General features: G+C 37.4%; 1 protein-coding gene across 6 annotated transcripts; it reads left to right on the top strand.

Moving 5' to 3' along the window:
- Fam221a (family with sequence similarity 221 member A) lies at positions 1-25,166 on the top strand. Of its 6 annotated transcripts, none has more exons than XR_007109861.1 (8): positions 1-159; positions 3,934-4,107; positions 6,909-7,099; positions 9,385-9,591; positions 15,427-15,534; positions 18,541-18,623; positions 24,121-24,245; positions 24,834-25,166. XR_007109861.1 is itself a non-coding variant. In XM_047561640.1 (8 exons), the coding sequence occupies exons 2-8, from the start codon at positions 3,647-3,649 to the stop codon at positions 24,927-24,929; spliced, it is 900 nt and encodes a 299-aa protein (XP_047417596.1). In that variant the 5' UTR covers positions 144-159; positions 3,621-3,646; the 3' UTR covers positions 24,930-25,166. The 6 variants fall into 6 exon arrangements, 4 of the variants coding, with proteins under 4 accessions (XP_047417594.1, XP_047417595.1, XP_047417597.1 ...); XR_007109862.1 differs by having other exon boundaries at positions 18,544-18,623; XM_047561640.1 differs by lacking the exon at positions 24,121-24,245 and adding an exon at positions 3,621-3,687 and having other exon boundaries at positions 144-159.

Consider the following 25,166-nt stretch of genomic DNA (forward strand, 5'->3'; position numbering starts at 1 on the left):
GCCAATCGGCAGGGCGTCCCGCGGCTCCGCAGGGTGCTCGCGCGCAGGCGAGCCGGGCCGCGCGGCGCAGGCTCCTTTTGCCTCCCCTCTGGCCATGGAGCGGCTGACGTTGCCTCCTGGCGGCGCGGCGGCGGTGGACGAGTACCTGGAGTACCGGAGGTGAGGCGGCGGCAGCCCGGGGCTCACGTCCCGCCCCTCCTCGGGGCGAGAACTCCTGGGGGCCGGCTCGAGGGGGAGGACTGGTGGCGCTGGCCGAGAGCTGCCTGCCGGGCGAGCGCTGGGGATCGGGAATCTGCTCCCAGGCTGTTGAGGGAGGCCTAGATTAATTTCAAGTTTCATCTTTCTGTAATTGAATATGCGGACACGCAGTTCTATTCGGTAATGAGTGTCTTCCGTGGCAATTTTGACTCCCCTTCCAAGAGGGATAGTTAACCGTATTTACGCCAGAGTCCTGTTGTAGGGCCTTCGAAGAATTATTACACATGAGCACACGTTGAGTTAGCAGACCTCAAGCTTGCACATTATTTCAGTGTTAGGGCAAGTCGTGAACTTCGAACGTGCTCCCAACCCCGAGGTGTTGGTGTTAGGACAAACACCCCAACGGGTGTAGTTTTGGAGAGTCTTCTATCCCAAACAGGAAACACAGCCTCTCCTTTGGCTTGAAGATGTAATTCAATGTCAAGGCTCTGACAAAGGCTGATGCACTTGTATCGAAATATTTTTACCCATCCCCCATCTTCTAACAAAAATGTTTGACAGTTGAGAGACTAGGCGAGGACTGGGCTGGCAGGAGGATGAGAAGTCGAGGGGGAAAGGCTGTGGGTGTACCGATGATAGGTGACACAATCCTGGCTCGATTTAGGAGACCTTAAGCAGAGAGGCTGCTCCAAATCATGATGCAGGGTTGGGGGTAACGGGAGGGGCTCCTGGGCAGATGCGTTCCCCAGCTGACTGCCCAGCTAGTTTAGTTTTGCGCAATGCTTAAACGTGTCTGAAAAGTCCGAGTCGGAATAGTGAGATTGAGGAAGGAACTTGATGGGTCAGTCTCCATGTCATCCTGTTTTGGTGGTTCTAAGTAAGGCAGGAAATATAAATGACACCCAGGCCTTACCCAGGGCAAAACGGCTCCTTTTAACCTTCTTGTTTTTTTGTGGTTTTTCCCTCAGAGCAAGTTGCTGAGCCCTGGTGTTGACTGATGTTAGAAATACAGAAGGGCAAGCACACTTGGGGGTTGGGGGGAATCGACCTGCTTTTATCCCTAAGGCAGAACTGTTTCTTGTCCTGATAGGAGGAGCTCAGGGTTATAATCTACGTGATTGGCTAACTTTAAAAACAAAATTTTTTTTATAGGTGGACACATACCTTAATTTATTTATTTATACGTGGTGCTGAGGATCCAATCCAATGCCTCACACATGCTAAGCAAGCACTGCATTGCTGAGCCACAACCCCAGCCTCATGATAGGCTAATTTTAAAATTAGGGTGGGCAAAGGGAAGGGCTATAATTAAAATGGTTATAATTGGACTTACATCCCAATTAAGGCTAAAGAGTGTGTTTTGAAAATGGACCACTGAACTTTGTATTTCTCACACGTGAGAATTTAGGTATTTAGATGTGCGGATTGTGGGCCCCCATTTGTCTTTTGCCCAGAAGATGCCAGGGGTAGACCTGGTGGGAAATTATTTTTGCAAGCATAAATAGCATGGAACATTTCTCTTTAAAAGGGATTATCAGGTCCCTTATTTAACATCAAGGACTTGAGGAAGGTGGGGAAGACTAGACTTGGGTGCCTAGATATGAAAGGGGATCCGTGGGAAGGGTCAAAAAGATGAGTCTCCATCAGAAATAAACTTCTCTTCCTCAGTTTTCCATGGTTTGGTCTTGCCTACTGCTTTGGTGGGAGGCAGTTTGAGAGGGGAAAGTGTAGAATCTTGCTACTCAAAGTGCTGGAAGCAGGGAACAGTGACATAGGTGTCACTTGGGAGCTTGCTGGAAAAGTAGAATCTCAGGCCCACTCTCAGATCTAAGAATTTTAATCTACATTTGAACAAGATCTCCTGGGATCTGGAAACAAAATAAAATTTGAGAGGTACTCCTTTAAAATTTGAAAAACAATCTCTTTCTTAAAAGATCTGCACTTAGGCATGGGAACTGTATGGCAAGTTCCAGCCAGCCTAGACAATTGAGTGAGACTCTGTCTCAAAATAAAATTTTTAAAAAGGGCCAGAAATGTAGCTCAGATTTAGGGTGCTTGTCCAACATATGTAAGGCCGTGAGTTCAATCCTCAGCACTGGGAATAAACATGGTTTATTTTAAGATCTTACATTTATCTGTAGATATTCTTCTTGATAGCCATAATAGGGTGTAATGACCCCAAATTTTTCTTGGAGTAAAATGTCCTTTGGATAGGTGTGGCGATGCCTGCCTCGAATCTCAGCAAATTGGGAGGCTGAGGCAGGATGAGCACAAGTTCAAGACTGGCCTGGACAATTTAATGAGACCCTATCTCAAAATAAAACATAAAAAGGGCTGGGGATGTAGTTCAGTGGCAGAGTGCCCTGGGTTCTGCAAAAACAAACAACAAAAACAAAACCAAAAAACTGTTTTTTTTTACTATTGTGTATCTAGATTGCTTAAGTAAGGAAGAAGGTTGAAGAATTTCATAGCTTATAAATTGTTTTTTATTTTCTACCTCAACTGACAGTTTCAAAGTATAGAAAAAATATGTATTGCACAAAAAATTTATGTTGCATTTTACAAAAAACACTTTTCATGATTTTTAGAGGGTAGGGGACATTTTCATGTAGAAATTTCCACTTTGAAGACCTTTTCCTCCATAGAGGCAAACTTTTTAATTTTTTTCCCATAGAAATGGTGATGGCTTGATTTTTCCTATAAAATTTTTGAATCTGAAATTAAACAATGAAACACCTAATTATCCAATACACAGAGGTGCGTATGAGCCTGTGCAAATCCAAGCATGTTTTTAGAGCCTACATAAGTTTAAACTCCTGGCCAGGGCTTGGGGTCAGGTATGGAATTAGTCATGTTGGCTTCTTCATTGATTTTTTTTTGTTGTTGTTGTTGGTAGTATTTTTAAAAAGACAAAAGCATTAGAAGTTTTAGAAATTTAGGCTGTAGCTTTTAATAAGAATGAACGTGTTTGATTCAGAATCACAGGAGAAATTGAGATAAATGTGTAGTAATCTTCCATTGATAAACCTTGATCAGTAAAGTCAGATGTTATGAAATCATTGACTTTTAATTTATAATTCTCTTTTATAAGGGAGGAGTAGGGACGATAGAGGGAAATCATCACTAGGTTCATGACTGAGGAACCTATAATAAAAGACAGATTAACAAGAGAAAAGTTTGCAAATTTATTTAAGTTTTATATGACATGGGAGCCTTCAGAAGTGAAGACCCACAGAAACAGGAGAACTTGTGCGTTTTTATGCTTCAGCTTGATGACGAGTGAATAGTCATGGAAAAGTATGACCAGAGGACAAAAGGATATGTCCTAATGGTAACATATCGGCAGGCACTTTGGAAGGTGTGTTTGTTCAGATTCTTCTCTCTGTCACGGTATCTTCCTCTAGCATGTTCTTTTCCTCCAGGCATAGGGAGGGTACTTCTGGAATGAATGATGTATGACCTACTTCATGGAGGAAGAACACAGGGAAGGTGAGAGTGGCCTTACTGCTTCTGTCAATTTCTCAAATGTCGAGGTGTCATGTTTTGGGTAGCATAGCCTGAATGCCATCAGAAGCAAAAGTTTTATTGTCGTTGTTTGTAATTTGGTTCTTAACAGGGGTCTAAAATAAAAATTCAAATATAAAGCAACCTTTCCTTTATGCAAGTATAGTTTTAGAGTTTAGTATGTTTATCTAGAAAATACTCAAGTGTTAATACAAATATTTTTTGTTGTAGAATTGTTGGTGAGGACGATGGAGGAAAACTTTTTACTCCTGAAGAATATGAAGAATACAAAAAAAAAGTTTTACCTATGCGCTTACAGAATAGGTTATTTGTGAGCTGGCGGTCACCAACAGGAATGGATTGTAAACTTGTTGGCCCGGAGACACTGTGTTTTTGTACACATAGGTAACATTTTATTGCTATTTTCTGATGACTAGATAATAAGAACAATAGCAAAACATATGCTCCTTCCATAAATACTACTGTGATGATTAAGAAACATTTAAGGGCTGGGGAGATAGCTCAGTTGATAGAGTGCTTGCCTCACAAGCACGAAGGCCCTGGGTTCAATCCCCAGCACTGCAAAAAAAAAAAAAAAAAGAAAGAAACATTTAAAAATAGGCCTTTATATAAAACAGTAGAACTATTTAAAAGTTTTTAAAGCTGTAATTTAAAAATTTTTTGTTATATTTGTTTAGACTCAGAGACTCCTGGCTAGGAAGCAGTGTCCACCTGTCCCACTGTTGGACAAAGTAGAGTATGGACAGTCAGACTGCAGAATTGCTGTAATAGTTGCTTAATTTGATCCACATTGATCATGCTTACCCAATGATAAACAAGCATTCCTCCTCAAATTTACTAATCACCCTTCCCATCTTAAAGAACTGCTGTGTTGATACTTTCCTTTAATCAACCTTTCTTTTAACAAACAAAAACACAAGCACTCCCTGCTTTTGGTTACAAATGGTCATGTTCCAAGAAAATCATATGGGCAAGGGAGGTATATGAGGCTCCAGTCATTGATGCAGGCTGCCTGTGTCTGAGGTTTGCATTTTGCTATGTACTTGCTCTATTTCAGATTTTTACTACTGTCTCACAGTTGTAAAGACCAAAATGATCAAACTGCCTCACAGTAAAACCATGGAACCTATTACATGTTTTCAGGCAACAACTTCAATTTTTTGTTCTCAGGAAACCACTGAAGGGTTAAATTCCTTGTTTCAATAGCAATTTCTGGGACTCATTTATGAGAGACTTTTTGTATAGTTGCTATTTACAGTAGCAGTTTGCCAGAGGTTGTTTTAGGCAGTTGCTAGGATGAGTAATGTGTTTATAGATTGACTTTAAACTTATCTAACAACCTTAGTTAAAAATACTGTGGACAGGGCTGGGATTGTGGCTCAATGGTAGAGCACATGCCTGGCACATGTGAGGCACTGGGTTCGATCCTTAGCACCACATAAAAATAAATGAATAAAAGTATTGTGCCCATCTACAACTAAAGAAAGAAAGAAACGACTGGAGGAATGGAGGATAGGGATGTGTTGATATCTTTTAGAACTGAAGAGGGGTTTGGTAAATTTATGATAGTTTTATAATTTATTTTTGTAAAGATTTAATGCTGGTTTCTTTTCTAGCTATCATTTATATAGCATGGATTTGACCCTCAAAAGCCCGGTACTTCAATGGACAAACAGACTTGTAGTACTGAGATCTCTATTCAAATTATTTTTTTCCTTGTTATAAAAGTGATAATTGTTATTAAGGAAAATGGGTAGGTGTATAGAAAAGTAGAACACACCACCCAACAGCCAGTTGCTGTTAATACTAATAGCTTTATCTATGTAATTTTTTTGCATAGTTCATTTAGTTGTTGGTTTTATGTATGTATAAAATATTGAGCTATTTTTTCATGATAGAATCACAGAAATATGTTTCTATATGGTTATAGTAATTTTTAAATACCTGGTTGATAGTCTAACTAGCCCAGTGGTATTCATCATGTGTTCCCTGAGCTCTGAGCAAGTCTCAGGGGTGCCCCAGTTGGAAGGGTAGGTTAAAGGAAGGGAAGGAGAGTTCCAATTCCTGCGCTTTAACCAAATCTGCTTGTATCTATTTTATATACAGTATTATGATTCTTTGAAAGGTTTTATTTGAAGAAAGGGTTAAAAAGTTTGAAAACTGTCTTTTATTAATTTACTTATCTGTTCCCATATATGTGTGTATATGTATATGTACATGTGTATACATATGTATATATTTGCTACTATAGATACTCTTGCTAATATTGTCTTTATGCACAAAGCTTTTTCATTATTTGTAATTATTTTCTTAGGGTATATTTTCCAAAATGAACTTTCTGGGTTAAAGGATGGCCTTATTTAATTTCTTGGAGCATTATTAAATGAAATTGTTTCTTCTTTAACACTCTTGACAGCCCCTATTTGTAATTGTCAATTTCATAATTATAAACTACATGTAGTTTTTAAAAAGTTTGACTCTTTTTGCTAAGTGAAAAATAGCATGTCATTGTTTAACTTACATTTCTTAGATCAATATTAAGAATAAGACAAATTTAATAGTACTTTACTAAGTAGCTTCTTATGAGAAGGAAGCAAGTGACCTGTTTAAAAAAATTACTAACAATGTTTTAACAACACTTTAACTTTAAAAATATCTGTAATTTCAAAATTAAAGTTAAAATTATATTAAAATAAGTTGCATTAGTACGTGTTTATTGAACTTATTTTTAAATATCAAGCCACAAAAATAAATTTAAGTAATGCAACTTTGATAAAAAGCATTTTTATTAAGAACCCTTTTTTTTTTTTTTTTTTGCTGTGCTGGGGATTGAACCCAGGGCCTTGCGCTTATGAGGCAATATAAAGAACCTTTTTAATGCTCTTAAGATATGCATGTGTGTTAAAGTATCTGCAATGGCAAGTATTTTAAGGGAATGATTTTTCTTGGTATTGCTGTGAAACTTCTTAAAAATCTAAAAGTCTGAAGATTCCCTCTACCAAAGCTGACACAATACTGCATGCAGGGGAGTTTATTTTCCTTATTAACAAGAATAACAAAACCAAGCCAAAAAAGAATTATATTTGCATTTAAATAGAATAGAAATTGTAACTTTTGGCAATACCTGATTTTGTTTATATTTCTCCCCCATCCCCTCCTTTTTTTTTTTTTTTTTTTTTTTTTAGGTATAAGCAACATAAAACTGACTTTGAAACAATTCCACAGCAGCGCCCCATTGATCTGCCTTGCCGAGTGACTGGCTGCCAGTGCAGGGCTTACCTTTACGTTCCTTTGAATGGCACCCAGCCCATTCGCTGTAGGTGCAAGCACTTTGCTGATCAACACAGTGCTGCACCTGGTTTTACATGTAATGCATGTAAGTTACATTATTATACATAGCCACAGATTGTTTTAATTTCTTTATTGAATATTGAATGTGTCTTTGTACTGGTTTAATCAGGTACAGAGTCAATATTAAATAACAAACTGGAATAGAGCACAGGAGGGAGGTTGTCTATGTGGGGATGAAGTGACTTTGGTTAAAAGAGAGGTGAAATATGGATAAGAAATTCAAGGAGGACCCTCATTAACTCACATATATTGTCCAAACTATTCATGGTCCCTGATTATTTCTTATGATCATCTTATTTTATAACAGCTTCACCCGTGAAATTACATCATATGTGGATTTACTTACACAAAATATCTTTATTTTATTTACTTCCATAAAATATCTTTATTAATGATCCAATCCTGACAAAATGAAGTCTTCCTTTTCTTCTTTTCAACAAAACCTAAGACAGGAGGAGTTAAAATGGGCATTCAAGTCACATCAGTTCACTCGGCAAACAAATCAGAGCACCTACTCTGCTCTAGGCACTACCATTCCAGACACTGAAATACAGGGGTGGGCAAGAGCATGACCTCCGTTACTTGCAGACACAATTCAGCCTCTTGGCATCTTACTTGGCAATTATCTCATCTATTCATTTTGAATTTTATCTTATCTGTAATTAAAAAAAAAACTAAGCAAAATTCAATTGATAGATACATAGAGTTATTGGTATGCTTAATAATCTCATATAATTTAATGGGAATAGATTTTAGAGAATTACTAGACATGATCTAATCTGATTGAAAAATTTAAATAGTGGGAGTTTAATCAACTAAATTCTTATTCTTCTCTTTCTTCTGCTCCTCCTCCTCTTCCTTCTTGTTTTGGGGATCAAATCCAGGGCCTTGTGCCTGCTAGGCAAGTGCTCTACCACTGAGCCACACCCCAACTCTCAACTAAATTCTTTTCAGATTTTTAAAAAGAATTTTATAGGGGCTGGGGAGATAGCTCAGTCGGTAGAGTGCTTGCCTTGTAACAAGGCCCTGAGTTCGATCCCCAGCACCCAAAAAAAAAAGGAATTTTATACCTTAAAAATGTGAACTGAGGACTGGAGTTGTAGCTCAGTGGTAGAGCGCTTGTCTAACGTGTGAAGCACTGGGTTCAGTTCTCAGCACCACATATAGATAAATAAATAAAGGTTCAACAACAAAAAATAAGTTAAAAATATTTGATCTGATATGATACTTAAAAATTTTCAGATTTTCAGATTGGAGATACTCAAATAGTAGTATATGTAAATATTCCAAAATCCAAAGTCTAAAATCTGAAACACTTCCAGTCCCAAGAACTTTTGATAAAGGAAACTTAACCTCTAAAACCTTTTAGTTGATAGTAGCAGGAATAAATGTGTTTCAGAAAGACTTCATAGAAGTGGTTGGATAAAACAAATTTATGTGCCTTGGTTCTACGTTTTTGAGAGGTGTGAGTGAGTAATGATTCTGCTAATTATATATTCTGGCCTCCATTCCAATATGGCTTGTTTTCTATATAAAAACTTCATTTAGATATAACTCACCTCTTTAAAGCATACAATGTAATGGCTTTAAATATATTCATCAAAATGAATCTTGTGCAGGTAACAGCATAGTATATTTTAGAACATTTTCATTTCCTTAAAAATCATTACCTTAAAAAGAAACTCCCTATTTGTTAGTAGTCATTTCTTATTCATGCCTTTCTTCAGCCCTAGGCAACCACCAATCTACTTTCTATTCCTATGGATTTGCCTATTTTGGACATTTCATGTAAATTGAATCATAGAATATGTGGTCTTTTGTGACTGGCTTCTTTGATTTAGCATAATGTTTTTATGACTCATCTGTGTTGTAGCATGCATCAGTACTGCCCTCTGGATCTTTTTTGGTTCTATGGGTTGGTTTTCCAATATGGCTTTTATAGGAGTTGATCTGCAGGGTATTCCACATCATCTCTTCACCTGAACCTGGCCACTGGGCTGTCCCCATCATATGTACATTTAACTTGGTTTTTGAGGACAGGGCCTGCATTTCCTGGCACTCCAGTCTTTAACCTAGTTTCTTTTAGTCTCACCTGTTTTTTTTTTTTTTTTTTAAGATGGTTTCCTTCTATGTACCTCCTTACCACCTCAACTTCTTTCAGAAGTAAGAACAGTGGCTGGAGAACGAGGTCAGGGTCACCTAGGATAAAGGGTCAGAGGCTCTAGAATCAGCCAGCTTTGGCCAAACCATATCTTTTGAGTGGACAGAATGGTACTTTAAACATGTAACTTCCTTTATGTCTTTATTCAGGTTCCAAGTGTTCAGGATTCCATAGCTCTTTCACGTGTGCTTGTGGTCAGCCCGCATATGCCCATGACACAGTCGTGGAAACAAAGCAAGAAAGAATGGCGCAGGGAAAACCAGTGGGACAGGATGTTCCTTATGCAGCCATGGGAGGATTAACTGGTTTCAGCTCACTGGCAGAAGGCTACATGCGATTAGACGACAGTGGGATCGGTAAGTGATGATAAGTGAGCTTGTCATATGATTTTTGTGTGTGCTAACAGTAGCAAAGTCTTGGTTGAGCAATTTATGTTCATCATGTTTATTTTTTCAGAAAATATTCCCTTACTTGATTTTTAATTTTTAGAAGATTTTTTTGCCACTATATGATTTATTGTCATTATAGAAAATTTAGAAAACACAAGGAAAAAGATCATTCCTCTTTCAGTACTTGTACCTAAATCCTAATTCATATCCTCACTGTTTGTGATAACCGAATAGTGTTTATTTTGTTCCACTGATACAGTTTACTTGTTACCCTATGTTGTCCTGTTTTTACTATTATAATCATCTCATTTGGAAACCTGTAGGCCTGTGCTCATTTGTGTATGTGTACATTCACCTGTATACATGTAATCACATGTATATAAAACTTGTTTATATGTGCATGTAGACACATATATCTTCTTGTGTACATGTAAGTCTTATATAATACAGGGAAAAGTTTAATAGGATGTATTCTAAACTATTGAAGGTAGCTATAAACCTGTGAGAGTTGAGTGGGATTGGGGAGGTGGATATGTCCCCTGTCTACTTTAAATACTTCTATGTGAGAATTTTGTTTTCTTTTTATAACAAAGATGAATTTTATTTTTTCATTAAAAATTATGTAAATGCACATGTCTATTTTCTTGTAAAAGATTCAAACAATAGAGATGAAATGTAAAAGCCCATTGTACACTTTTCTTTACTCCAGATTCTTTCCCAGAGAGTAATTTGCTGTCATCAACTTGTTTTTCTCTTTAGCATACATTTTTACAGTTTACCTCTTTTTCTTAGAAAAAATTTGAAGACCTATTATGTCAGGAAGCACGAATCTATTTCATTCTTTTTAATTTCACACTATAGTTTATCATTTAACTATTTCCTGGTTCATAGCATTTAGGTTTCCAGCTTTTTTTGCCATTACATACAATCTTGCCCAAAAAAATACTTGAGTTTGCCTCCTTGTGTCCTTGTATGACCTTGACTTTAAAGTAGGTAGAATTGCTGGGGTGAAGTGTGTGCTCATGTAAAATTTCAATGCATGCTGCATACAAATTGTCCTCCCAATATGCAGAACTTGTTTTTAACTCCTCTAGTGGTAACTTATCTTACCTACTTTCTCACATTTGGGCTTATCATTGATATTATGAAACTTAATTTTTTGCCAGTCTGTCATATAAAATTGTTTATTGCTTCAATTTGATTTCCCTAGTTATTAGTGAGATGAGGATCTTTTCATATTTATTGGCTATTTTACTTTATGTGAATTGCCTGTTCATATCTTTTGCTTGTTTTTCTATTTTTATCTTTTCTCATTGACTTATGCAGTCTTTTTTATATATTCTGTAAACTAATCCTTTCTTTCTTTTTGTATTTTGCAGATATTTTCTCCCAGTCTGTCACTTTTTTGTAATCTCTTTCCTCCCTCCCTCCCCCATCTCTCCTTCTTTCTTTCTTTCTTTCCCTTTCTTTTTTTTCTTTTTCCTTTCTTCCCTCTCTCCCTTCCTCCCTTCCTTCCTTCCTTCCTTCCTTTTTCTTTATCCAGTGCTGGGGATCAAACCTAGGGCCTTGTACATGCTAGGCAAATGCTGTATGGCTAAGCTATATCCCTATATTCCTAGGTCCATCTTTTAATCTTAAGGGAAAAAAATTGTAGTTTTTAAATTTTGGAGACAGGTCTTCCCAATTCCAATTTATTTCTACTCTAATTTTATAAATATACTTTTCTTCATTTTATCTTTTTTTTAAAAATATTTTTAGTTGTAGTTGGACACAATGCCTTTATGTGGTGCTGAGTATCGAACCCAGTGCTTCATACATGCTAGGCAAGCGTCCTACCACTGAGCAACAACCCCAGCCCTCCTTTATTTTCTTAATATGTAATTAAAGGAAATTTTTAGCTTTTTCAGGCATCTGGGATTTTTTTCTTTTTTGTGCAACTGTGAGGTAGTTATGTCTAACTTCAGTTTTTGTCCAAATTGGTAGATAGTTATCCAAACACCATTAATAAAAGGAACTTTATCACACTCTATCATACTTATTATTTTGATTGCTGCCTATTTGTCTATTGTGTGCCAGTATCACATATTTAAAATTTTGATGGCTTCATGGTGTATTTTGATATTTGTTGTTCCTCCTGTTTATGTTCATCTTCTAAGATTGTCTTAATATTTTATGCATTTTTCTCTTCTAGGTAGTTAGACATCTGACTTGTTAAATTCTATAAATTAAGTATTTTGCAGTTTTAATAGGTATATGTTTGTAATAGACTCATGTATCAGCTACAAAAAACCCAAATGCAAGTACAAAGATAATGACGATGATGGAGGCTTTGTGCCAGAAATTGTTCCAACCATTTCCTGTGTATTTACTCATTTAATTCTCACAACTCTATGAGTTGGGCTACTCTTATTTTACATTCTATGAAACTTAGCACGGAGAAGTGAACTACTTCCTTTTTATTAGAGTTTTATGGTTACACATAGTAGTTGGGTTCATCCAGACATATTCATATATGCATAGAAATTTATTTCAGCAATTTCAGTTCATGATTCCCCTGTTTCCTTTCTCTTTTCCCTCCAGTTCCCCCACCTTTTCCTTCCTCCACTCTCCTAGACTTCCTTTTGCTTGTCTATTGATTTGTTTTTGATTGGTTCTTTTTGTGATGTTATTCTCCCTCCCGCTTTCCTTTATCTTACTCTAGCTTCAGCATTTGAGAGAAAACATCTGACCTTAGAGTTTCTGAGTTTGGATGATTTCACTTAGCATGATGTTCTCCATTTCCATCCATTTTTGAGCAAATACCATAATTTCATTCTTTTTTTTTTTTTTTTTTTTTTTTTGGTACCAGGAATTGAACTCAGGTGCACTTAACCACTTTAGCCACATCCTCAGCCCATTTTTGTATTTTATTTAGAGTCAGGGTCTCACTGAGTTCTTAGGGCCTCGATGAGTTGCTGAGGCTGGCTTTGAACTCTCAATCTGTCTCCTGAGCTGCTGGGATTATAGGCATGTGCCACCGTGCCCAGCAATTTCATTCTTTTTAATGATTGAGTAGAACTCCATTTTGTGTGTATGTGTGTGTGTGTGTGTATGTGTGTGTATACACATACACATATTTACACATACCACAATTTCTTAATCCATCCATCTATTGAGAAGTAAACAACTTGATCTGGGTTCTTCAGCTAGCATGCTTGGTTTTCAACTTTAGTTGACCTCATTATTTCTGTACAACTACCATGTTGTTTTCATGAGTACAGTTTTATAGTAAGTAAATTAATTGATTTATGCCTTAATTTTATTACTTCAGAATTTTCCTGAATAATTCTTACCTTTTAATTCTTTCAGAACTTATGTGTAGATTGATTGTAGTAAGAATTGATCCTTTTGAAATGCTGTTCTTTGTCTTCTTCTGTGAAGATAAGTGGAATTCTGAAATTATTTTTCTATAAGTCCTGCACAGTTCTTATTATGTTTATTTCTAGGTATTTAATCTCTCTCTCTTTTTTTTTTTTGCCTGTACTGAGCTATCTCCCCAACCTCTAATCTCTTCTTAAAATAGGTATCATGCATGTTTTTTTCTTCCATTATGTTTTCTGTTTGTTTATAAAAAAGCAAGTGTTTTCTGCTATTTTTATTATCAGTCTTATTACTTAATTTTAGAGTTTTTAAACAGATTTTTAGTTTATTTTGAAAATGATGATTTTTTTGTTTGTTTATTGTTGTAACATTGTTTTGAATATCAAACACTGCACCAAAATATGAGCCATTCATCTTAAGATGTCTTTACCATAACTAAAGAGTTCTGTACTAATGTTTACAATTAATTCCAGAAAACTGAAAACTTATTAGTGATATTGCTGTCTAATAATCAAATCCTTCATCATTGGTTTTCAGCTGAACATAGTTATTAAATTAAAAGAGCAAGTTTCCCCTCCCTTTCTTACCCTCAAATCAAACAAATGATATTTTTGCCTCTTTCCAATATTTATGACTCTTCTTACTTTTGGTTAATTTAATGGCTACTACTTTCAGAAAAATGCTAAATAGCAGTGATAGTAGCTGGCATCTTTGCCTTTTTGTGATTTTGAGTATTTTATCACTCAAGTATCTTTATAGTATTAAGAAAGAAAAACCTCTCCTCTTGGCCCCTGAGAATAGAGGGAGAAGGTGCAGAGAGGAAAGAATGAGAGGAGATATATGCTTTCATACTTTGTTTTTTGTCTTAAAACCCAGGGGCAGAGGGGCTTCTGCTCTATTGGCCATGTAGAACCCTAAAATAGAGGTGACCTCTGGCTGGAATGCAGTTCATTTATGGTACAGAAGGACCATAATTCCTAGCTCTTGGGGAATGCTTGGCAGGTAGCTAAAATGTGAGATAATGGCAATGCCATGGCATCTGTCACTGGGGGGCAAGGTGACCCCAGAGCAGAACTGAAGGTGGGTCTCCAGAGCCAAGGGATTCAATAGAGGAAGTGGCAGGCACTGAGGGAGTCTGTACTTCTAATGAGAGCAAGTATGAAGCCACCAGGTCCTAGCACACTGAGAAACCAAATTACAAGTTAGGCCATCCTTGAGCATCTGAGATCAGTAACACATGCATCAACTAGAGGACAGCACAGGGCCCGAATGGACCGGAACCTTCCCTCCCACCCTGTATTCTCATGTGCCACATGAGAGAGTAGCTGGGGATGGAAATGGGGCCAGGAATTGGAAGGGCTGAACAATTGTTGCATACTGTTCACATTACAAGATAGGACTAACTTGTAAACCATTTAGGGCTAAAAGTTCATTTCCTTTCCTGTGCCCATATGTGGGGCTAGGGCTGTGGGGAGGTGGTGGTTTTGGAGGAAGATAGAGCAGTTTTGCATTTTCTCTGCACTTCACTTTTTTTTTTTTCTTTTTTGCAGTGCTGGGGATCGAACCCAGGGCCTTGTGCTTTCGAGGAAAGTACTCTGCCGACTGAGCTATATCCCCAGCCCTGCACTTCACTTCTTTTTGGTCTGGAAGTCAATGCACTTAGCAGTTGGTCTTTGTAATTTGTGGTTTGTCGTGGTGGATATTTTCTCATTTCATTGGAGAAGGAGCTTTCTTCTTTACTTTTCGTACTTATTTTTAGATCCATTCCTAGTAAGGAATAGATTAAAAATACACTTATTCTATCCTTGTCAACCAGAGGTTCCTTACAGTGAATGTCTTGCTTTAGATAGTGTATTGTAACCATATTAGGGTTTAGTACTTTGCTGACATGGCTACATTATACATAATGTACAATATAAATATACATAATACATATATTTTTCCTGTAAAAAATGTTCTGGGAGAAAGGTGCTGAGAAATGCAAAAGTACTTTTAAAATTATTTTCCTTTATGTTGCAGAATAAAATTGAAATAAAAATTCCTGGTTTTTTTCTTTTCTTTTCTTTTTTGAGATAGGATCTTATGTTGTCCAGACTGGTCTTGAACTCCTGGGTTCAAGTGATCCTCTCACCTCAGCCTCCTGAGTTGCTGAAATTATAGGCATGCATCACTGTACCCAGCTAATAAACTTTTCTTTTTTATAGAAAGGAGTTTTCTGCTGGGCAGTATGGCACATGCCTGTAGTCCCAATGACCTGGGAGGCTGAGGCAGGAGGATTGCAAATTTGAGGTCAGCCTAGGCAACTCACTGAGAGACTCTGTCTCAAAAAAAAAAAGTTCATCAAATTCTTCTGAGATTCTAATTTACTTCACATGAGATATAACAACTTGTTTGTATCCCTATAAATAGAGATATTCATTCTCCATGTATTTTTGTTCTCAGGTGCACCTTCAGTTGAATTTTTAAATTCTCCAGTTACGGCCATGGACCACCCATTTCTAAAAGCATTGCAAGGACCATCTAGTTCTTCTCCAGAAACACTAACAAATGGTAATGAAATTAGATTGAGAAATATTTTTGGATGTATTAAGAATATTGAGCTTTGGTTTGCTTTTAAGCTTCTTCTTTTTTTTCTATTATTACCACAATTTGACTTCAGAGTTAACCTTTCGTTTTCCTTTCTTTCTTTCTTTCTTTTTTTTTTTTTAAATGAAGCATGGTTTTATTTGGGTGCACAAGAGATTTGCAAATTGGGACAACAAAGGTTAACTAGACACTAAGCCTACCCTCTGCAGAGGATGAGCAGGACCCAGGCTTCATTGCAAAAAGAAGCCGTTCTTTGCAAAATATGAACAGGAGCCAGGTAAATCCAGTGGTTGGAGACTGATTGGAATAAAAAAAAAAAAAAAAAAAAAAAAAAAAAAAGGATGTCAAATTCTGCAAGTCCATTGGAGTGTCCATGTCAAGAGGCAACCCAGCCACACTAGTTTTTCTCAAAACTGCAAAGTATCATTAGATTCTGGAACAGCATTCCCTCTGGAGCCTCTCTGCTCTCCGCACCAGCTCTGCATGGCCAACTGCTTGTCAGGAGAGCCTCTAAGGCTCAGGAAGAATTTCTGCTCTTTAGACCATGCTGCAGCCATTCTTACTTTTGTTACCAATATCTTAACAACACCCCCCTCACCCCCTTCACCCACACACCCCCCCAAGAAATCAGGCGTTTAACTTTTGTAAGTCAAATTCTTTTTTGTTTGTTTTTGGTCCTGGGGATTGAACCCAGGGGCACTTACCACTGAGCTACCTCCCCGGGCCTTTTTTAAAATTTTGAGACGGGTCTAAGTTGCCAGGCTGGCCTTGAACTTGGGATCTTCCTACCTCAGCCTCCTGGGTCACTGGAATGACAGGCGTGACCGCCGCGCGGCTCTTTTTAAAAAACTTCATGCTATAATCTCAGACGCAGAGGAGGACCGTGAGGTCAGCACCAGCCTCCCTGTGCGGCCTCCGTCCAGTGGTCTCGCGCCACCCTCTGCATGTTGCGGGGTCAGCAAGAAAACCTGGTCCCAGGCCTCCGCAGGCCCAGACCCAGGCCCACATCCGGCCGCTGCCGGTGGCCCCGACCCACTTCCTGAGGACGCGCCGGCCCGAAGAGCCCCCGCCCCGCGCACAGGCAAGCCTCATTTTACTTTCTTTCATTTTTTATTTTTATTTTTTTAGTACCAGGGATTGAACTCAGGGGCACTCCGACCACTGAGCCATATCCCCAGGCCTATTTTGTGTTTTATTTAGAGACAGGGCCTCACTGAGTTACTTAGTACCTCGCTTTTGCTGAAGCTGGCTCTGAACTCGAGATCCTCCTGCCTCAGCCTCCCAATCCACTGGGATTACAGGCGTGCACCACCATGTTCAGCTTCATTTTACTTTCTTTTATATTGGCACATAGTGCAAGAAAACAAACTTCATTTTTTTACTGGTGTTTGAACTCTTATAAGAGGGCCCTCTAGTGAACTGATCCTCTGGAATCTCCTCAAGGGGATGTAATCCAGTGTAACCCTAGGTTAGGAGGATTTTGCCATCTATAATTAAGAGCAAATAAATTCATTTTTAAGAACTAGTGTTCTGTATTTCATTTATTGAAAAAAAGAATAAAAACATTGAAGATAGAAATCAAAAGACTTTTTTGATTTTTGTTTTTGACTGTACTGGGGGTTCAACCTAGGCCTTCATGCATGCTAGGAAAGTGCTCTGGAAATTGTATGGTTTATTTTAGGTTCTTGATATTTTAAAATGAGAACTTTCTTTGATTTTATTTGCATTTTCATGCACCCTGACATTCTCCACAAGGAATTTTAAGTCTACTTACAAAATCGACATTCAATGAAGCAATAATTGAATGTAAAAAATGAAAAACAACAACAACAAAACACAATTGTGGCAACTTTCAAGATTGATATCATTGCTGCATTCAACCTCAGTTTAGACTGAGTGTACTGACAGCCAGGGCACAGAGCAGGTGACGTCAGTTAAGTTCTTTTCCTATGGATAGGAGAAAACACAAGTGCCCCAGTACCAACACTGAATTTTAAATGGCCAAGGGCCTCAGAAGAGAGCTTTTGAGAGCTATTTTTCAGGAAGTATGGAGTATGTATGCTTGTTTTTTGTAGTCACCTCTGGTAAGAGTGATAATGTACCATTAAAATGCAACTCTGGGAAAGTGAGTCTGCAAGGGCATAGCTTAAATGGTCCAACCTGATTCAGGAAGAGACCCAGAGTTTCCAGAGGTGTGGCTATTCTTTTCATATTCTAAGCAATCTTATTTTTCTCAACAAAGTTTTTGTTAAAGATAGTTGACAATGTGGTGGTTCTCTCTCGCAATTAACTGGGCTTAGTTGCCGGTTGAGGGTGAATTCATATACTTTAGAAACAGAATAGGTGTTTAGGTTGCTATTTTGTTTTGGAAATGAAAGGACCCAATGAAAACATTCACTTGTACTGAAGGTGAACTTTTCTTTATAGACTTTTAGAGGTCTATAAAGAAAACTAGATTTTCCTTACTGAAGCAATTTTAAATTTCTTTTAGCCTACAAACTAGTACTTGATTAATTTTATAAAGTAAATACTGTGAGTGATGGTTAAATTCAGATAGTATCATCATGTGATTGCCTATACAAGGCTTCAGTAAAGCCTCAGTAATGCAGACAGCAATGTGTTATATCTTGAATTTATCATACTTTTATATTAACCTTCATGTATAAAGCATAACATGGATTTCTAGTTATAATGTCAAAAGTTCGACATCTAAGTGTACTCATATGGAATAGCTATGTAGTGTTAATACAAGCCAGTTGAATATTTGGAGAATGTTTATCACTGAAGGTTTACTTTTGTCTTGTGATGCCATTCTTTCTTAGAAAGAATTAGGTATTTGGACCACTTGGACCATTTCTGGTTTGGAAAATAAAATATGACCTGGCAGGAAGAAATTTTTCATGGCACATTTTTTTCAACTGCAGGGAACTATGTGTTATAAATATGTCATTGGTTTTTTTTCCGTGTCAGTAGGTACAAGTAGTCAAGTTTCTTCCTTAAGGAGGCCTGAAGAGGATGACATGGCTTTCTTTGAAAGACGATACCAGGAAAGGGTAGGTTTTTAAAGAAATTCTTTGGTATTAAGTATTTAGTTATAACAGATACACTATAGAACGATTATACATTGAATGTAGAATATCGTAAAAAAAATTGTAAAGTCTATTTATAGTTGGTGTTAGGCCTGGAGGTTTGCTTAGAATAATTCAAAAAGAAGCAGGACTAACGAATTATATGATATATAATATAATCATAAAAGTCATAAACTTTGATTTAGTAATACAAATAAAATATCAACTATTAGCATATTTGTAAATTATATGTACTCCCCTCTCCCCTGCTGCTGGGAATTAAGCCAGGGCCTCACACATGCTAGGCAAGTTTTGTACCACTGAGCTATAACCCCATCCCCTATATGTATCTTGAATTCTTGTTTTTTAAAAATACATGTATATTTATTTTTAAAATTTGAACTATGAAGTTGCCAGGGAGAAGGGATAGAGAGATAGGATCATTAACAGGTACAGGGGTGTAGTTGAGTAGAAGGAATAACTTCCAATGTTCTAATATAGAAGGGTTACTATGGTTGACAACAATGAATCGTACATTTCAACATAGCTGGTAGGAGTTTAAATGTTCTCAACACCTAGAAAACATAAATGTTTGAGGTGTTAGATATGCCAGTTATCCTGATGTCATTACACATTATATACATGTGTTGAAATATCACACTGTACCTTATGAATATATACAATTGTTATGTGCTTATTAAAAATAAAAAGTATGTATTATAAAAACTAATAAATTGTCAAATGAAGATTGAATATACATTGAATTCATAATATGTACTATTTCTTTTTAGAGGTTTTTTTCATATATCTAGATTCAAGTTAAAAATTACCTGATAGCTTTAAAAAAGAGACCACTAAACAAACATTTTAACAACTAGAACTCAACAAATGTAGTGCTGATGTTTTCCCAGCTTTTAATAATGGTCAGTTTCATCAGTTCTCCACCAGAGTGTGAACAGCTTGAGAATAAGCACAGTATTTTACTAACCCTTGTATTTTTCCTAGTATCTAGGGCACACTGCCTTATATATACTAAGTTTTCAATAAATAAGTATATATAGGAAATTGAAAAACTTAACACATAATTGACATTTGCTTTCATAGATGTCAACTATTTATACTTTTTACACTTTCAGTAAGTTTCCTGTCAATGTTTGTATATGAGAGGTCTGTCTTTGCTTTTTGCTATATGAAAGTTGTTGGCATAAGGAGGTATGGGGGAATGGTACTTCAGCTGTATGGCAGAAACTGCTTTCTTCAGGATTGTTTTATAGTTATGCATATTATCATCTCTCCGACTGAGCAGCAAACTCCACAAAAGTAAAGACATTCCTGTCATCTTTTTTTTTTTTTTTTTTCCTTTTTGGTGCTGGGGATCAAACCCAGGGCCTCATTCCTGCTAAGTAAGCATTCTGCCACTGAACTACACCCCCTGCTCTCTTATCACTTTTATTGTGTCATCTATGACTCCTAGATAAGAGCTCATTGAATAACCGAGCATATGGAAAAAGAGCACTAAATAAATTTACCATTCAAGAGCAAAGGAAATGAGTAGGAGATAGATTAGCTTGGTTTTCCTGATGAAGAATTTTGAAACAAATGGGGAAAGTCCTGGTCACTGTTTAATGCCGAACCTGACAGTAGAACTTTTTGCAAGATAGAAACCATATGTAGCTTTGTGAGTCTAAATTTAAATGACTTAAAATTAAAAGTTTATTATTACCTCAGTCACACTACCCACATTTCAAGTGTTCAGAAGCTGCATGTGGATAGAGGCTGCCTTAATGGACAGCACAGATATTAAACCTTTTTATCTTTACAGAAAATTCTTTTGGGCAGCTCTGGCCAAAGGTTGTCTGTTTGTTTGGACTGCTATTACAAAATCCCCTAAACTGAGTGGTTTATGAACAATTTTATTTCTTAGTTTGGGAGGTTGGAACGTCTTAGATCTAGGTGTGTGCAATTTCAGCGTCTGGTGAGGGCTGCCTTCTGGTCCGTAGATGGCACCTTCTCATGTCCTGGTAGAAAAGGCAAGACTTTTCTCTTATAAAATAGGCTCTCTGGGACCTATTTTATAAGAGCACTAATCCCATTCATGAGGTGCTAGCTCTCATAACCTAACCATTGTCCATAGGTCTTACCTCCTAAGTTTCAGTATATGAATTTTGGGGGTGGAGGGCAGAAACATTTAGACCATAACAAAGAGAAAAGAGCTACTAGTCGGAGGACCTCAGGGAGGGACATGAAATGGTCAGAGTGATTAAAAAAAAAAGACTTTTTGCAGCCTCATTAAGGGTAGGGCTTATAATGAAATTGGTCTTCATTCTTGAAACACACACATTCACAGTTTAATTTCAATTTTTCTTGGTTCTGGAACTCTTTATGTCCTCCAGAGGCGTGGGTAGTATGACTACATTGAAAACATGCCAGTGGTATCTGCTTGTGGGAAGATAATGAAAGGAGTTCTTATTTATGGATGTTTAAAAGGATATTTCAGGCCCATCCAGATTGCAGTAAACCTGGAATTTACGGATTTATGAGATGTAGTTCATAACTCTCCAGCCTGTGTGATTTATGGATTTATGAGACAATTTATAAACTGTCTAGCCTGTGTGATTAATGGTGTGTAAAAACGCAGAAGCCCCAACATCAATGATTTCCTCTGAGTTAACATGTATCGTACACATCCTTAGTCCTTGTCTTTTACTTCAAAACTATTGAGAGAAAAGGGACCTTAGAAAACTGTGTCTCATCATTCAGGGTCCCTCTCAAGAGCAGTGCTATGTGGGTATCTGGGTTTTACTTCTATCCTTTGCCAATCACAGGTAACATCTGGTGTGAGAAGAATCTTATGATTACTGTAACTTGACTTGGACAATTATAGCCTTTGTGGTAACATGGTTTACCAGCTACTTTCAGAGGTTATTGAAAAGTTGCTTCTTTTATATATCAAGTCAATTTTTTTTTTTCTGCTGTGAAGATGCTTGTTCTCGTTTCCCCAAGAAAGGAGATTTTGTTAAGGAAGTAAGTATGAAAGATCTAGTAGGTGCAAGGCACTCTATGCAGGAAATAAATTTTTGGGGAAAAGTAGGAGAAGGTGCTACTTAGAACTCTAGATGAATGTATTTAGTACTATTTAAGTGAACAAACACTGCTTTTGTTTGTTGTTTAGCATGTTTGCTGCATTTAAGAAAAAAAGTTAATATAGTTGGGCATGGTGGTACACACCTGTAATTCCAGCCACTTGGGAGGCTGAAGAAGGGAGATTGAAAATTTGAGCTCAGCCTCAGCAACTGAGTGAGACCTTGTCTCAAAAAAAAAAAAAAAAAAAAAAAAAAGGACTGGGGATGTGACTCAGAAGTAAAGTGACACTGGGTTCAATTCCTAGTATTCCTCCCCACCAAATGTTACTGCAAATCTAACATTTGGCTTTAAATGAGAGGGAAAAGGGAGCAGCAATTGTTGACTATGTATTAAGTGCCTCTATCTTTATATATATCATCTTCCTTATGCCTTCAGAATAACTTTGAGAAGTAGCTATTACTGTGTCTTTTTTTTTAAACAAATGAGAAACTGTTGGTTAAATTACTTGCCTCAAATTCTTAATAAATGGAAGAGGTAGAACTCAAATACTGTTCTTTTGTAATTTTCCTTAGAGTAGAGTGTCCTTTGGAGGTCCTTCATATGACCTGTTGACTGATAACTGTGTGAAAGTGATATGAATGCATGGTTCCTGAATGAGGTTGGTCTCAAAGATGAGAGAAAAAATGAGGAAGAGCTGGAGATTAGATTTATTACTTTAAAACATTTTTTTTATTTTTACAGACTGCATTTTGATTCATTGTACACAAATGGGGTACATCTTTTCCTTTCTATAGTTGTGCTCAATGTTTATTACTTTTATTATTGGGAATTTATTACTTTGATTTGATAGGATTGGATAGACTAGTTTTACCAGGTCCCTCCTGGTTTCTTCATACTATCCCTCCCAGTTTGGAAACTAGGAAGCCCTGTTTCCACTTGCCATGCCCTTTATTTTCTGTCCCCTTCTCTTGACTATGGAAATTGGGATATGTGAATATGAGTGATGGTAAGGAGCATGTGGACTTTGTGTTCTTTGGTGTCTTTGATCCCATAGAAAAGGTTTATATGTGTTTAAATGTCACTGGCTCTTTGCGGTGCCAAATCCATGGGTATTTGTCATCGCCTGCAGCAACAATTTGTGTGGGTCTTTATAGGTGGTGGACTGGAAACTGAGCTACTTCTATTTCTGAGCTGCTTCCTTACTTGCTTGTCTATAGAGGATAGAGGAAATGAGGCTTACTTGCTTTGAGAGGAGAGAGAGAGAGGCTTTGCATAAGAGAGAAAGAGAGACTTTGCTTAGAGAGAAAGTTTTAGAGAAAGAGAGGCTTCTATGCTTATCAGAGATCTATATCTTCTTAGTTCTGCGCTTCTTAAAGGTGCGTCCTGCATCCTGTGAACTAAGGGTGCGTCTATCATGAGGTGCTTCTTAGTGATGCTTCCCGCATACTGCGATCTACCTATCTGTGATCTAGAGGTGTGTTCTCAATTCTCTGCTCTGTGATCTGCCTTTCCCCGCTGACTGCTGCTTCTCTCTGCTAGCTGCTTCTATCTGCTTGCCGCTTCTTCTTCTTCCTTTCTGCTAGTGGCTTCTCTCCACCTCTTGCTGCTAGCTGCCGCTGCTTACTGTCGTGCCCCCACCCACCGCCCGCTTATATTCCCTCCAGGAGGCGGAGGGTGGGGCCACGCCAGTTGCGATCAGGCGAGGAGCCAGCTGCCCTATCACGGCAAGGGTTAAAACGAGCAGGCCCAAGCAGGCGCACTGCGGAACACCTGTGTAGCGTTGTGCGGGTGGACTTAACTGAATACGGCCAGTGATAAATCACCTGAGTGTGCTTATGTTAATTAACCTCCTCACTGCCGATGTGAGCATGGCACAGCCCCCAACATTTAAATGTTAGAAGGCCACTTTGGGAATGTATGCTGCTTCATTGCTTTAACTCCACTGGAGGCGGACAAGGTCTTCAGGAAGAACACTGTGGGAATATGGAACCAGAATTATGGGAAAGCATCCTTAAAGGGGTCCTAGTTTCAGAGATAGTCCAGCTGGCTTAGGCACATTCTCTTAACTGTAGGGAATGTGCACAGGCTAGATGTATAGTTAGGCTTTTAAGTATTAAAAAAATTAGTAACAATTCAAATTAATTTATCCTCTTTTCTAAAGCAATATTTATTTATATATTTTTATTAAAATGCTTCTTTAAAGTTAAAAATCAAACTTTTTAAAATTATGCAATCATGTCCCTTTAATGATCAGATTTTGACTTTAGTATATGGCAGCTTATTAACTGTGTGGTGTGGCTGTGATAAATAAGGCATGGATCCAAATGAGGTATGTGCAGTCTTTTGCTCTTAGAATGGTCTACAAATTGCTATATAAATAAATGTTTTAAATTTACAGATAAAAATGGAAAAGACTGCTAAGATGAAAGGAAAATCTCCATTGCCATCAACTACAAAACCTTCATGAAGGCTATTGGACAAGTTAAAACCATTAGGCAAATATGTCTTTTTGTTTATTTAAATGTAAGAATAAAATTTATATTCTTTCAAATCATTTACTTTTTTATTGTGTGAATTTTTTTGAATGTTTTCTTAATTTGTTGAAAGGAGAAATTCCTTATATTATTTTGACACAATTAATGATTTACTACTATATATACACTTTTTTTCTGTCTTAGGAAGGGAAGTTAGATTGTTCTGACATAAGTCAAATCCTGAAAATGCAGTAGTTTTAGTCTATTATAATTTAACTTTTCCTGCCTATTTAAAAAATTAAAGATGTTATCAAGGTTTTTAACAAATGTGTCACTTTCTCATTCAAAATTATAGGTCAAAACCATTAATTTTTTTCTTTTTCAAGTTTCAGAATGTTGATTTATGTTTTTAAGTAAAAAATTTTAGAAGTATGCAATAATTTTCTAGAGATAACCACTGATTTTTTTTTACGTTGTTAACTACCCAATGTATAAAGCTACATTGGATATTACTTGTGTGGCACTTCAAATCCTCTTGACCTCACTTCATACTCCACTTCCAGTAGCCTTCTGACAACTGCACATGGAAGCCATTTGATGACACCTTGTCTTATGGCTCTCCTGCTTTCTTCCACAGGGATCCTCTGACACTGGCTTGGGATGTCCACTGGAACCCCTCTGCATCATCCATGTGCAGTCCAAAGACATGGGGGAGCCAATAACCTTCCCTTGACTAAATGGGAGGTAGAAGGCTAATATGTAAATGGAACTGATAGGAGGCAGGGGACCACTCTTATGCCCCACTTCTGCCTCTTTCATCTGCTGGTTAGGCATTTCTGAGATGCATTTCATAAGCTTCTTCAGAAATTCTGTTGGGCAATTACCCATAGCACTGCCCAACTCAGTAATACATTTTTATGTTAGCTTTCTCTTTTTCCTTTTTCTACTTCCCCATCCCTACCTTGGGCTC

The sequence above is a fragment of the Sciurus carolinensis genome, chromosome 8 (assembly GCF_902686445.1).
Source record: "Sciurus carolinensis chromosome 8, mSciCar1.2, whole genome shotgun sequence".
NCBI lineage: Eukaryota > Metazoa > Chordata > Mammalia > Rodentia > Sciuridae > Sciurus > Sciurus carolinensis.